Source organism: Talpa occidentalis, unplaced genomic scaffold (genome assembly GCF_014898055.3).
Source record: "Talpa occidentalis isolate TD23 unplaced genomic scaffold, MPIMG_talOcc4v2.1 talOcc4.13, whole genome shotgun sequence".
NCBI classification, from domain to species: Eukaryota; Metazoa; Chordata; class Mammalia; order Eulipotyphla; family Talpidae; genus Talpa; species Talpa occidentalis.
The window spans coordinates 55,472,687-55,486,364 of NW_023601322.1; the positions used below are offsets into that span (position 1 = coordinate 55,472,687).

Sequence of the window (13,678 nt, forward strand, 5' to 3'; positions counted from 1 at the left end):
AATTCTTACATCTTTTTTCATCTTTGCACAATGTATGCATTTTCATTTTGGTTATATTCTCCATACAATTGCACCTCCCCCCTTATTTTGACTCTAGTCCTTCCTTTCCCCTCCCAGTAGTGTGTGTCTGGTTTGTAGTTGCTTGTTGATTTTGATCTTTTCTTTGTATTGATTAGTCTTTTTTGGGTCTCTTATTTAGATTTTCTAAATTCCTCCTATGAGTGAGACCATCCGGTATTTTTCTTTTTCTTTCTGACTTATTTCGCTGAGCATGATCCCTTCTAGCTCCATCCATGTTGCTGGAAATTGCATGAGTTTATCTTTTTTGATTGCTGAGTAATATTCCATTGTGTATGTATATATCCACATCTTCTTGATCCAGTCATCTATTTTTGGGCATTTGGGTTCAATTTTCTTTTAGGATTTAGCTATTGTCACTAATGTACACATGTGGCCAGCCATTAATATTATTTATAAGAATGTTAATGTAGTTAACTTGGATAGGACAATTTCATTGCAAGTGGCATTCTAAAAAATGGATAGCACTTATTTTTCTCAACTATTTTGTATATTTCCTCCTATTATAACAAGATAGGATTCAGCATCAATTCCATACTTTTCCTCACTTTTATAGATTTAATCCTTAAGAAAACCTGTTTACGTAAGTGAAAGAAGGAAACTTAGCAAAAAAACCTTTTTGTCCATTGTTTTATAATTAGATTAGGGCCTCCTTCAATTTTGCTTCAAGCCAAGAAATAAAAATCAACCTGTAAAAAGAAAAAAAAAATGAAACCAACACCAAGGCATATCGTAGCAAAAATTCCAAGAATACATGTCAAGGAAAGAATATTGAAGCTGGTGAGGGTGAAGAAGGAGAAAACATATAAAAGTACCCCAATTTGGCTCAAATCACTGTTCTCTGAAGAGCCATTATGGGCAAGGAGGGGATAAAATGATGTGAACAAAATACTTAAAGATAAAAACTTCCAGTCAAGAATAAGCTATCCTGCTTATTCTGGCTCTGCTTCAGATGAAAGGGAGACTGTTTGCAAACACTGGACCTATCTGTGAAGAAATATTGAAAAGAGCTTTCATATCTAAATTGAAGGGAGGAACAGACACAAAGAACTGAACAAGGAAATAGAGAATACAGAGGTAAAAAATTGTGGACAGAATGACAGTAACAGATTTTCATTTAACAATAATCACCTTAATTGTAAGTAGAATAAACTCACCAATTGAAAGTTGTATCAAGAGACAGGAGTGGGGCCTCCCCGGTGGCACAGCAGTTGAGCGCTGGGTTGCGAAGCTGCCTGCAGCCTCTGCAGAGCCGGTTCAATCCCCGGCCTCGGGTCGAGGGTCCCACATGGCGCGCAGACCTCTCCTGCGGCCCGCTGCTCCCCTCAGCAGTGTACTTCATCAATCTGCCTGTTCTGCTCTCCGCTCTGGCTCTGGTGAATTCTCTCACCCTCCCCGCTTCTGACTGTACCCCAGTGCTTGTATAAATAAATGAATAAATCTTTTAAAAAAAAAAAAAAGAGACAGGAGTGGATAGCACATAATGATTAAGGGAAGAAAACTTCAGGAAGATATAACACTCACCAATATATAGTCAGCAAATAAATCAGCACCAAAATATCTCTAAAAACAGACATTGGGAAAAATACAGTTGTAGAAGGGTTTTTTTTTTTTTTAATCTCCTCACTATCATTACCGACAGATCAACTAGGAGGAAATATATAGGGACACAATAGCCTTAAGTAAAGAATTAGACAACAAGGTACTAATGCCCCCAAGGCAGAATACACATTTTTCTCAAGTGCACCTGAAATATTTTCTAAGATTAACTACATGTGTGTCAAAGGAAAATGTCAACAAATTCAAGAAGATTAAATTTTTACCAGGCATCTTCTATTACCATAAAGGTAACAAAGTAGAAATCCACTATAAAAATAAAAGAGGGAAAACCTCTAATATGTGGAAATTGAACAACATGCTACTGAAAGAATACAAGGTTTCTGAGGATTCCAAAGAAAATATAAAAAAATACTTTGAAACAAATGACAATGAGGACATGACCTACCAAAATTATGGAACACAGAAAAAGCAAAAATGAGAATTATATAACATTGCAGGTCTAAATTAAGAAACCAGAAAGAGTTCAAGCAAATAATGATTGCTTAACTCAAGGAAGTAAAAAGAATAACAAAACAAACCAAAAGTCAGTAGAAAAGTCAATAATAGAAATTGAAGGAGAAATCAATGAAATGGAAATGTAAAAAGACAATACAGACTAGTCCCAGGAAATCCTGGGCCTTCCTGCAAGGCTCTTGGAGGCAGGCAACCCTGCACCGCTCTTTTGGAAATGAGTGAAGGCAGAGGGAGGGCTCCATGCACAAATGTGAGCAGCTAGTCCCAGGAAATTTCAGGCCTGCCTGCAAGGCTGTTGGAGGACAGCGACCCCCCTGCACCTCCCTTCAGGAACTGAGTGAAGGCAGAGGAAGTCTCCTCAAACAAAGGTGAATATCCAGTTCCAAGAAAGCTCAAGCTAGCCTGCAAGGCTGTTGGAGGCAGAGACACCCAAGCACTCCTTCTGGCAGAGGGAGGGCCCTGAAAACAAAGGCCCTCTATAAAAACATCTTTAAAAACAGACATTGGGAAAATAGAGTTGTAGAAGGGGGTTTTATCTCCTCACTATCACCACTGACAGATCAACTAGGAGGAAATACATAGGGACACAACAGCATGAAAATAATGGTAGCAATGTTTTATTACTCATGTCAGTCTATTTTTGCATAACTTCAATAGGGAATTTTGTCTGCTTAAGATATAAATTGAAACGTATTTCATTGTGTGGCTTTGAGTGGAATTCTTCCAGAAAGTTGAAATAGAGATAAACCAAGAAGAGAAGAACCTGCTGCTCTTTTTGTGGGGTTCCAGAGACCTCCAAAGAATTTGAGGAAGCTTGCCTCCATTGGCAGGACTGGACAACCCAGAAAAAGAAAAAAGTCCTGGTACCCTTGAGAAGAGGAAAGCCTAGGTGGAGTCTGGTGAGACCAACTTTGTTCCTGAAGCCTACATGGACCAGATGTCAAGAGTTCACTCTCATCTTATATGGAGTGTGCCAATAAAGCAAGCTAAAATTGCTGTTTGGTAATTCTGCCCTATGATTTTATGTAAAAACAGATAAAATGGTTTAAAAGTAAATTTAGTTTGAAGTTTTGCTCTACCATTGAAAAAATTGGGATCAAGGTGCAGAGAACTTGTTTTTAGGTAAGTTCAACCTGTTTTAAGATTTTTTTTCTTGTGTAATTTTGATATATTTGCTGTTTTGTTTGGCTAATGACTCCAGATGTTTTTTTTCTTTTGATATGAATTATGGACTATTTTCCAGTAATGGAAAACTGTCATACTGGACATTCATGGACAATGCTGGTGACTTATCGATGCTTCTCTTCCATACACTAAAAACCTAAAAAAGACTGTCTCTCTATCTCCTAAAACTACACCCTGAGATCTGTGCCACCATAGATATGGTTGAATAAAAATTAAAAGGGGGGATTGTAACAGGGTGGTCACCCAGAAAAGGGGAAGTTCCAGGTTTCCTGCCACACCCAAGGGAGGATGGAGTTAAGGAGAGATGAGAAGAAGCTGGAGAGGAAACAGAGAAGGAAGGAAGCAGGATAGAGAGCCAGAAGGAGACCTGGAGGATGCACATTAGTAGAGAGTCATGTGAAGAAACTGCACTTGACTTTTGGTTGTGGACTGGTTGAAAGAAATGAGGGTGAGAGACCTGTGGGGAGAAAACAGTAGCAGCTTTTTATTTTTATTTTTTATTACTTTTTTAATATTTTATTTTATATATTATTTACATCATTTTTCATTTTTGCACAATGTATGCATTTTCATCTTGGTTATATTTCCCATACAATTCCCACCCCCCTTATTTCGACTCCAATCCCTCCTCCCCTCCTCCAACCCCCATAGTGAGTGTGTCTATGGTTTATAGTTGCTTGTTGATTTTGATTTTTACTTTCTTATAATTAGTCTTTTTCCTGGTCCCTTATTTAGGTTTTCTAAATTCCTGCTATGAGTGAGACCATCTGGTATTTTTCTTTTTCTTTCTGGCTTATTTTGCTGAGCATGATCCCTTCCAGCTCCATCCATGTTGCTGGAATTTGCATGAGTTTATCTTTTTTGATTGCTGAGTAATATTCCATTGTGTATGTATATATACACATCTTCTTGATCCAGTCATCTATTTTTGGGCATTTGAGTTGTTTTCATAGCTTAGCTATTGTAAATAATGCTGCTATAAATACAGGGGTGCAGGTGTCCTTTTGAATTAATGTTCTGTGTCCTTTGGGTAAATACCTAGGACTGGAATTGCTGGGTCATATGGAAGCTCTATCTTCAGCAGGTTGAGGAATCTTAGTTTTGATTTTATTATTTTCTTCCTAAACTTGTCTGGCTTTTTCTGACCCTTTTTCTACAGGTCCCTACTAGAAGTTGTTTTAGACTTGTGGCAGGCTTTTGGGCCTTGCTCTGGGCTAATCCCATTTGGGTGGACTTTTACCTACCAGGGGATGGGTAACTGTGAGTGCTTGATTTAGAAACTATATTCTTTGTCTTTTCTGTATTGTTTACTAATTGTATTAAAGTTCCTTTACATTAAAGTCTCATATGTTTTGTGTTGATGTGGCAGATGGAAGAAACTATTTTGAGCAGGCAGTTTTGGGGGCTCTGGGGTATACCTTTCGCTGTCCTGTAACAGTTTCATGAGGTAGCTATTTGATATACCAATATATTATGAATATAGGAAGGTGTTGATATATCATATTAGAGTTGTCTTACTCTTTGAGTAAATATCTAGCAGTGGTATTGCTGGATCATTTTACCATTGGGCAAGGAGAAGGTACCTTACTCCAGTTCATGACCCCTGAGCTGGGCTTGCTTTCAGGGACCAAAGAAGAATCTAGTAGCCTCAGGTTCAGACCAAGCCAGATATTTCCAAGATGGTGATGGGGTGGCAAGTACAAAAAGAGAAGAGTTCAAAGATGCAAAGCGTACAAGGAAGTCTACTGAAGATAAGTCAGTAAACATTTTGGGTCTCATGGTCAATGTGGTGGGCCAAACTGTGTGGTCAGTGCTTGCCAGCCCATGATTCATTTCAAAAAAGGTTTGTGGCATCTCATCTTATTAATGAGAAATCTTGTACTTATGCTCTATTAACTTTATCACTGCATTTTCAATAATAGGACATGTTTCATATGTAAAGTGTTCTTTTCCTTTATTTTATTTTTTAAAAAATTAATTTTTTAAATAATCTCTATTTTTTTTCTATTTCTAAGCCTATGGATATTTGCTCTGCAATGTTTCAACAGATTAAATACCACAGAGTCTGGATGCTGAAATTTTTATAATTCCCTGATATGCTTTATCACAGAAACTATGTTTATGCTTTCATTTTGTAATAATTTACTGGCAAATTTCACTGCTTAAATTCCCTAGCATTTCCTATACTGACACTTGGGCTGACAAAATGATATTTATCATTTTGTCATTGCCACAGTGTTGGACTTTGGAATCCAGAGTAAGTCAGCTCCAAACATGGGTAATTACTGTTGCAAGGCAGAGTTCCTCTTCTCTCCTAGGCAATAACTTCTGAACTACTGATGCTACATTTTCATCTGCTGCTATCACCATCCATCAGGGTTCTGTTCCCATACCAGGTACTCCTTTGTGGTTCTGTGGTACCATGAATGAAATGTATGTTTTGTACAAGGAGGAAGGCAGGCTAATTGCTCAATGTGCATGTTGGATGAACCCACATGTGCTAGAGATGCTGCAGAACAAAACTGCATGCTAGTGATGCTGCCTAGCATAGTTCCTCTGTTTAATGCACACTTCTAAAAAAAAGAGCAGTGTTACATCACTAAAACAAGACTAAATACTCACCTTAATTTCATCTTCAGCTTCTCCCAGGAATCTTAATCACAGAATCTGGAATTACCAGTAAGTAACAATGAAGTAATCTACCTGGGAGACCCTTTTGCTCCCCCATATACATGATCTTCTCTTTAACAATTCACTGTTTCCTTTATTCTTTCTTCACTTGCTCCATTCACTCTCAAAAAGTCTTCTATTTTGTTCATATGTTTAGAGATGTGGTGTTGCTTAATACATAAATTATTGAATAAAATGAATACTATCACTAAAACTTAGATGATTTTTTAATAATACATAAAGACAACATTATTAAGAATTTCAATATAGAAAACATGGATTAAGCCAACAAGGAATTTTTCTGAGTGTTGGGAATCTATATAAGGACAAAGGCCACATATAGATGAGGCCAGTCCTAAGAAGGATAGAATGAGTGAATAGAAAGGAAATTAATGAGATGATGGGAATGTTTGCTGTTTCTGTCAGCTGCAATTGGAATTAATCTGAGGGATGTGAGTGTGTTCTGGTTCACCAACTTGGAAAATCTGTGAATCTCATCATTTTGGGTTTTATGGAGGTTTCATTATACAGACTGGTTAAATCATTAATTTGTTAAATCATTAATTTTTGATAAGGGATTCAACCTCAAGTCCCTCTTCCTACCTTCCCCCCCCTCAAGTCCCAAGTCCCTCTTCCCATAAGTCTTCAGAGTAAGACTATAGTTACAAGAATGGTTCCTGATAGTCCCTACCCTAAGGTTATCGAGGCACTTTTCAAAATCACCTCATTTGCATAACAAAAGAAAACTTTATTGTTCTCATCTTTTAGGGAATTCCAAGATGTTAGGTGTTTATGCTAGCTATGGGGGATAATATGAAATTATAAATCATAATATCATGAAAACTCAGAAATAACTGGTAAAGCTATTATTCATGGAGTGGGTAGGTAATGCAGGATGAAAATGTCTCAGAACTGAAAAACTCAAAACTGGAATCCAAAGGATAACTATTGTTTCCAGCTCTCTGACCTAAGGCAAGATTTTTTGTTCCCTATGTGCCCAAGTTTCAATGTGCTGACTTAAAGTGGAGCAAATATCAGAATAGCATTTTGGTAATGGCCAACATGTGTCATGAGATTCAATTTAAAATGATAGACATGGGCCTCCCCTGGTGGCGCAGGTGGTTGAATGCAGCGCTGTGAAGCTGTCTGCAGCCTCTGCAGTTCCTGTTCAGCCAGGTAGAATACCACATGGTGTGGCAGACCTTTCCTGTTTCACCTGCTCCTCCCCTCAGCAGTGTATTTTGGTCAGTCTGCTTGTTCTGTTCCCTACTCTGTCTCTGGTGAACCCTCTCAAACTCCTGCACATCTGGCCTGTACCCCGGTTCTTGTATACATGAATAAATAAATCTTTTAAAAAAAGTAAAATGATAGGCAGACGTAAGCAAGGATAAAGTTCAGTAACATGCAACTGTAAACACGATAGTAGTAGAGAAATGAGGAGGGAGATATCAACTGTGCATAGGTAAATGGGAGGTAAATTTGAGTTATCTATTAATTAAAAAGGACAATTAAGGCTGACAGTCTTTAAAATAATGCAACAGAAGTTTTCAGGAGTAGGAAATGACCTAAGGTAAATTTCAAATGTGTCATGGAATGCAGTGCTGCAGGGAGAGAGTAGAGGTCTAAGGTAATTATGACACTAAATTTTTGGATTTGGAGGAAGAAACAGTTAAATTGGAAAGTGGAACAAAATAATAAAAGAAGGTCCCTATTTCACTTAAAGGAGGAGAATTTGAAAGTTACCAAGGAGATTACTAAACTGGAGGGTCTAGTGGTGAAACTGAAATACATTTTGGAGATCAGAGACCATTATGAACTTCACCAGGAGGGGTAATGAAGATGTATTGTTCCATTTAACAAAATGTTTGTGGAGAGAAATGCTTGTCAGCTGTGGCCCAGGGCAAGTGTTGACATGGCAAACGACAGAGTTGTGCTCCTGTTTAACTTGTAGGCCTTGGAAGAAGAAACAAGTAGTATGAAGTCGAATCCTGTTTAGGGGAGATTGTCCTAGTAAGCAGAAAAAAAGTACAGTATGCTGAAATGTATTCCTCTTCCCTCACACTCAGGTACTAAGTTGTGAAGTACTCTAAGTGCACAGACTGTGAAGACTTCAGTCTTAAATGCTGGCAGGGAGGACTATCAGTGATGCCAAAAGCAAACCAGCCCCTCACCAAAATCTCACAGTGACTGGCTGACTCCACTCCTGCAACCCCTTGTCTCACCAGTAGCAGATTAGTTGTCCCTGACACATGCCTTATGGATCAATGAAAAGGCCAAATATCTAAAATCACACAGAGGTTGAAAAAGGTAAAAAAAAAAAAAATACACAATGCATCTTTTAAGTCACTTCTAGGGACACATTTTCAGAAAATACCAAACTCTAAAGTAGTAAAATAATTACAGAATCTAATAACAAAGACACAGAACATTTTTTATCATCAAATATAGAGTAAAAAATTAGTACAATATGAAATTTAAGTAAAATGAAGAAAATCTGATAAAATATATAGGAAAACAGAAAAAAATGATGTCCCGAGAAATAAAATTAATGAACAAGAAATAGATATTAAAGTTTGAACAAGAAAATAATGGAGATGCAGGATTGAAAAGATCAATAGAAGGGATAAAACATTTTGAAAAACTATGTAAACTGAAATGACCAAGTGGAAGATTGAATCAGTGATCATAAATCAACAAAAAATCCAAGTGGAAGAAGAAAGAGAAATATGAAAATGAAAACATGAATAAACATTTTGAGAATTATCTGAATTTTTGGGAAAGGTAACAAAGAATAATAGTATTTCCAGGAGGAGAAGAAAATGAGAAGGGAGTAGAGAAATTATTCAAAGAAATGATAGAGGAAAACTTCCCAAATCTCAGGAAGATATGAAACATAAACACTGAAGCTAAAGAACACAACCAGGTGGATAGCTGAATGTAATGAAACCTACACCAAGACACGTAAGTGTGAACTTTCAAAGAGTTAAAGATAAAAAAAAAAAAAAGACTATTGAAAGTGGCTTTGGAAAGAAGCAGATAACCTCTGATTGTATCTCCACTAGGCCTACATCTCACTTCTCTGGGGATCTAGACAAGCAAATAGAGAATGGCATGATGTATACAAAATACTTAAATATAAAATCTCCTAGTCAATATTGCTTTATCCAGCAAGACTTTCCTTCAGATATGAGGGAGAAATAAAGTCCTCCCCAGACAAATTCCAGCTAGAGCATTTTGCAAACAGGAGTCTTCCCCTACGATATGTTTTTTTTTTTTTAAAGATTTATTTATTTATACAAGCACTGGGTACAGTCAGAAGTGCGGGAGGGTGAGAGAATTCACCAGAGCCAGAGCAGGGAGCAGAGCAGGCAGAAGGACAGAAGTACACTGCTGAGGGGAGCAGCAGGGGGCAGGAGAGGTCTGCGTGCCATGTGGGACCCTCCTCCATTGGCAGGGGAGCAGCCGGGGATCGAACCAACGCTGCAGAGGCTGCGGGCAGCTTTGCAACCCAGCGCTCAACCGCTGCACCACCGGGGAGGCCCACGATATGTTTTTAAGGGCAATCTTATATCCAAATTGAAGAAAAGAATATCCACACAAAAAATGAACAAGTATATGGCACCTAAAAACTAAAGACATGATAACTGTAGCAGCCCCTCATATATCATTAATCACCCCAAAAGTAGATGGGCTGAACTCATCAATCAAAAGGCACAGAGTGGCTATTTGGGTCAGAAAACAAACAAACAAACAAACAAACAAACAAACAAACACACAGGTGTACAACCAAGTTTCTGTTCCGTTCTGGAGATCCATCTAAGTTTGAAAGATAAACATAGTCTCAAAATAAAAGTTGTGAAAACAATTCTGCAAAGCAAATAGTACCTAAAAAAAAGGGAGGGACAGTTGCCTCAGATCAACTTAACTTTTTTAGAAGATTTATTTTTATGTATTTATGCATATAAGAACTGGGGTACAAGCCAGAGATGCAGTGAAGGGGGGGAGAGAATTCACTAGAGACAGAATGGGGAGCAGAACAAGCAGATTTACCAAAATACTTTTTTGAGGGGAGCAGCTGGTGAGACAGGAGAGGTCTAGTGTGCTATGTGGGTTAGCTCCCTGGCTGGGGATTGAACTCATCCCTCAGTGGCTGACAATAGCTGGATAATGCTGGGATTTTAACTCCTGTGCCACGAGAGGCCCCAGATCAAATTGACTTTCATGTATAAGTGGTTAACAAAAGACAGGGATGGAAATGCTGTATATGTTAGTGGAAGAAAAAATCCCTTCAGTATAACATAACACTAATTTATATTTATGCAACAATTGAAAAAACATCAAATTATGTAGACTAGTATTATCAATCCTGAACAGACATTGGTTATAACATACTAGTGTAGGGGCCTGTAACACCTCACTTTTAACAGTGAAGACAGATAAATTGCACAGTAAATCAGCAAAGAAACTTTGCTGATAGTCTTTAAGTAATAACTGGACAAAATGGTATTAATATATATTTACATCACAGTGCATCCCTTAAAAGATGAATACACATTGTTCTCCACACACATGAAACGTTCCCAAAGACAGAACACATGTTAGGTAACAAAACCAGCATGAATAAATTAATGAAGATTGAAATCATATTAAGTGTCTCTGTGATAACAATATTATCAAACTAGATATCAATTACAAAAAAGGAGTAAAAAATTTAGTATGTAGAAACAAAAATACATTTAACTGAAATGTGGGTCACATTGGAATACTACTCAGCAAACAAAAAAGATAAACTCATGCCATTTGCAGCAATATGGATAGACCTGGAAGGTAGTATAAACTCAGTGAAATAAGTCAGAAGGAAAAAGAAGAAAATTGGATGATATCACTTACAGGAGGAATATAAGGAAACCAAACAAAGGGTCAAGAAAAAAAAAAACAACAAAAAGCTTAGATCTGAGGCTTAAAGCAGGGGAGGGTTGGAAAAGGGATCAAAACAGAGATGGAAATAGCACAGGGGACCATGGTAATTGTTCATAGGTAATGTGGTGGTGGGATATTTATGGGGACTAAATCTGAGGGTGGAAATCAAATACTATACAAAAAATGAACAACAATGTAAGAAATCAAAGAATTAATAACAGAAAAAAATATATTCAACTGAGTGATAATAGGGTTAATGAGGAAATCAAAGAAAAACTTCAAATATCAAGACGAAATTAAATGAACATACAATGTACAAGTGACAATGACAAAACAAAAGCACAACTAAACAATGCATCAAGAAATGAGAAAAGTTCAAAGAAATACGATTACCTCTAAAATTAAAGTTCACAAAAGGCATAAAAAACTAAACCATTAGTCAACAGAAAGAAGGCAATATTAGATTTGAGCACATATAAAGATGAGAGAATTCAAAAGGAAAGCCAAAACATTAATGAAATGAAATGCTGGTTATTTGCAAAAATCAAGGAAAGAGACAAATCTGTGACTGGAATGAAAAAGGAAAAAAAATCTCTAATTAATATAATAAGAAACAAAATAGGTCATTTGCAACTGAAATCTCAGAAATACAGAGGGTCATATTAATTCTACGAACATTTGTGTACTAGTATGTTAATGATCTAGAAGGAATGTCTAAATTTTCAGAAATATTAACTATCCTGAAACTAAATTAGAAAGGTGTCCAATGGACTATGTTGGAGGATTCTGGTGTTTTTGTGGTGGGTGTGCTTTTGTAACATACAGCTAAAGAAATATGGATATATAAACAATGTTGGAAACGATTGTTACTTATATAAAAATAGTATAATGATGGAAAAATTGAGAGAATTTAAAGTAATATATACAGATGTTGATTTATAGTGATGTACACCTGAAGTAATTTAATGTCATAAAACAATGTTACATTAATAATTTTTTAAAATAATGAGCAAATGCATAAGCATATTAGCATGCTTGTTTTCTTATTTCATAGCCCTGCATCCAAATATTTTATATATATTTTGCATATATATATATATATATACGCACACACACAAACACTTTATTGGATATTCTAATTCAGTGTTGCTTAACATAGTAGCTATGTGACAATTGGACACTTGAAATATTTTTATTCAAAACTAATATTCTCTGTGTATAAAATGCAAGCAAGACTTCAAACACTTACAATAAAAACAAAGTAGAATTTCATTAACTTTTAAAGTTGATTGCATGTAGTAGTGATAATATGTCAACTAGCAAGAATATAACAGTAATAGCATTATATGTAAAATTTATTTCATATCATATATTACAATAATGTATGATTAATTTGATATTGATTATAACAATGTTTGGGTAATTTGAATATATTTAGATTAATTTCACTTTTTAAATATGGCTTCTAGAAAATATTAAATTACATATATGGCTCACATTGCATTTCTATCAGACAGTGATATTCTAGTCAACGTGGAAAGGGAAATATAGGTGAGTGAGAGCAGCCATGATTATTTCTTCTTGGAGAAGAATGTTGGAAATGCTCTTGTCATGGCTCCGAGGACTTCCTTATTCCTCAGGCTGTAGATAATGGGATTGAGCATGGGGGTCATAATGGTGTAGAAAACCGCTAGAATCTTATCTTCTGTTGGGGTGCGAAAAGTCTTTGGCCTGAGATAGGTATAGACAAAAGGTGCATAGTAAAATGTCACCACAGTTAAATGTGTGGAACAGGTGGCGAAGGCCTTCTTTCTTCCCTCTTTGGAGCGCATATGGTAGACAACAAAAAGCACCCGACCATAGGAAGCTGTGATTCCAAGGAAAGGAATGAGGAGAAAGAGAACTATGCTTACAAAAACCATATACTCATAGACCCAGGTGTCCATACAGGCCAGAGTGATCATGGCTGGGACATCACAGAAGAAGTGATTAATGGCCCTAGACCGGCAGTAAGGAATATGGAGGGCATAGTAGGTATGTGGTAAAGAGTTGGTGATCCCCAAGATCCAAGATCCTATGATCATCTTCACACATGTCCTTTTACTCATGCGAATGGGGTAATGGAGGGGGTGGCAGATGGCCACATACCGGTCATAGGCCATAGAAGCCAGGAGTAAACCTTCAGAACCTGCCATAGTCACAAAGAAGAAGCACTGCACCCCACATCCCAGGAAGGAGATGCCTTTCTGACCTGAGAAGAAGTTGTACACCATCTTGGGGACAGTGGTGGAGATGTAGATCAGGTCCATGAGGGAGAGCTGGCTGAGGAGAATGTACATTGGAGTGTGGAGTCGGGGATCCGTGCGTATGAGGTGAATCATTGTTGAGTTTCCCAGTGAGGCGAGAAAGAATATGAAGATAATAAGGAGTGAAAGAAGCAAACCAGTCTGATTTGGGGGTAACAACCCCAACAGAATGAAATCATTGGAAGTGTCATTCCATTTCTCCATGAAAATTTACTGCTTGTTAAACTTCCTTGAAAGAAAAATAAAATAAGAAAACAAAGTCTGGAACATGAAATGAAACAAAGCAGTTGCAAAAAAAGCATCTCTGACTTTGTAAATGTTAGTTAATAATGAATTGCCTTTCCTTGTATATGTCAGCTTTCAGTAAATCCTTCCATTAGCTAATTGAGCGCTGTTCTACAAGTTTTCTCTGGTAGCAGCTCAGCAGGTGAATTTTTTTGTAGAAA

General features: G+C 37.0%; 1 protein-coding gene across 1 annotated transcript; it reads right to left on the reverse strand.

The window, feature by feature from the left end:
• Nucleotides 1-12,497: 12,497 nt before the first annotated feature.
• LOC119242853 (olfactory receptor 2L13-like) lies at nucleotides 12,498-13,436 on the reverse strand. The gene has a single exon (XM_037508304.1). The coding sequence runs from the start codon at nucleotides 13,434-13,436 to the stop codon at nucleotides 12,498-12,500; it is 939 nt and encodes a 312-aa protein (XP_037364201.1).
• Nucleotides 13,437-13,678: the final 242 nt, after the last annotated feature.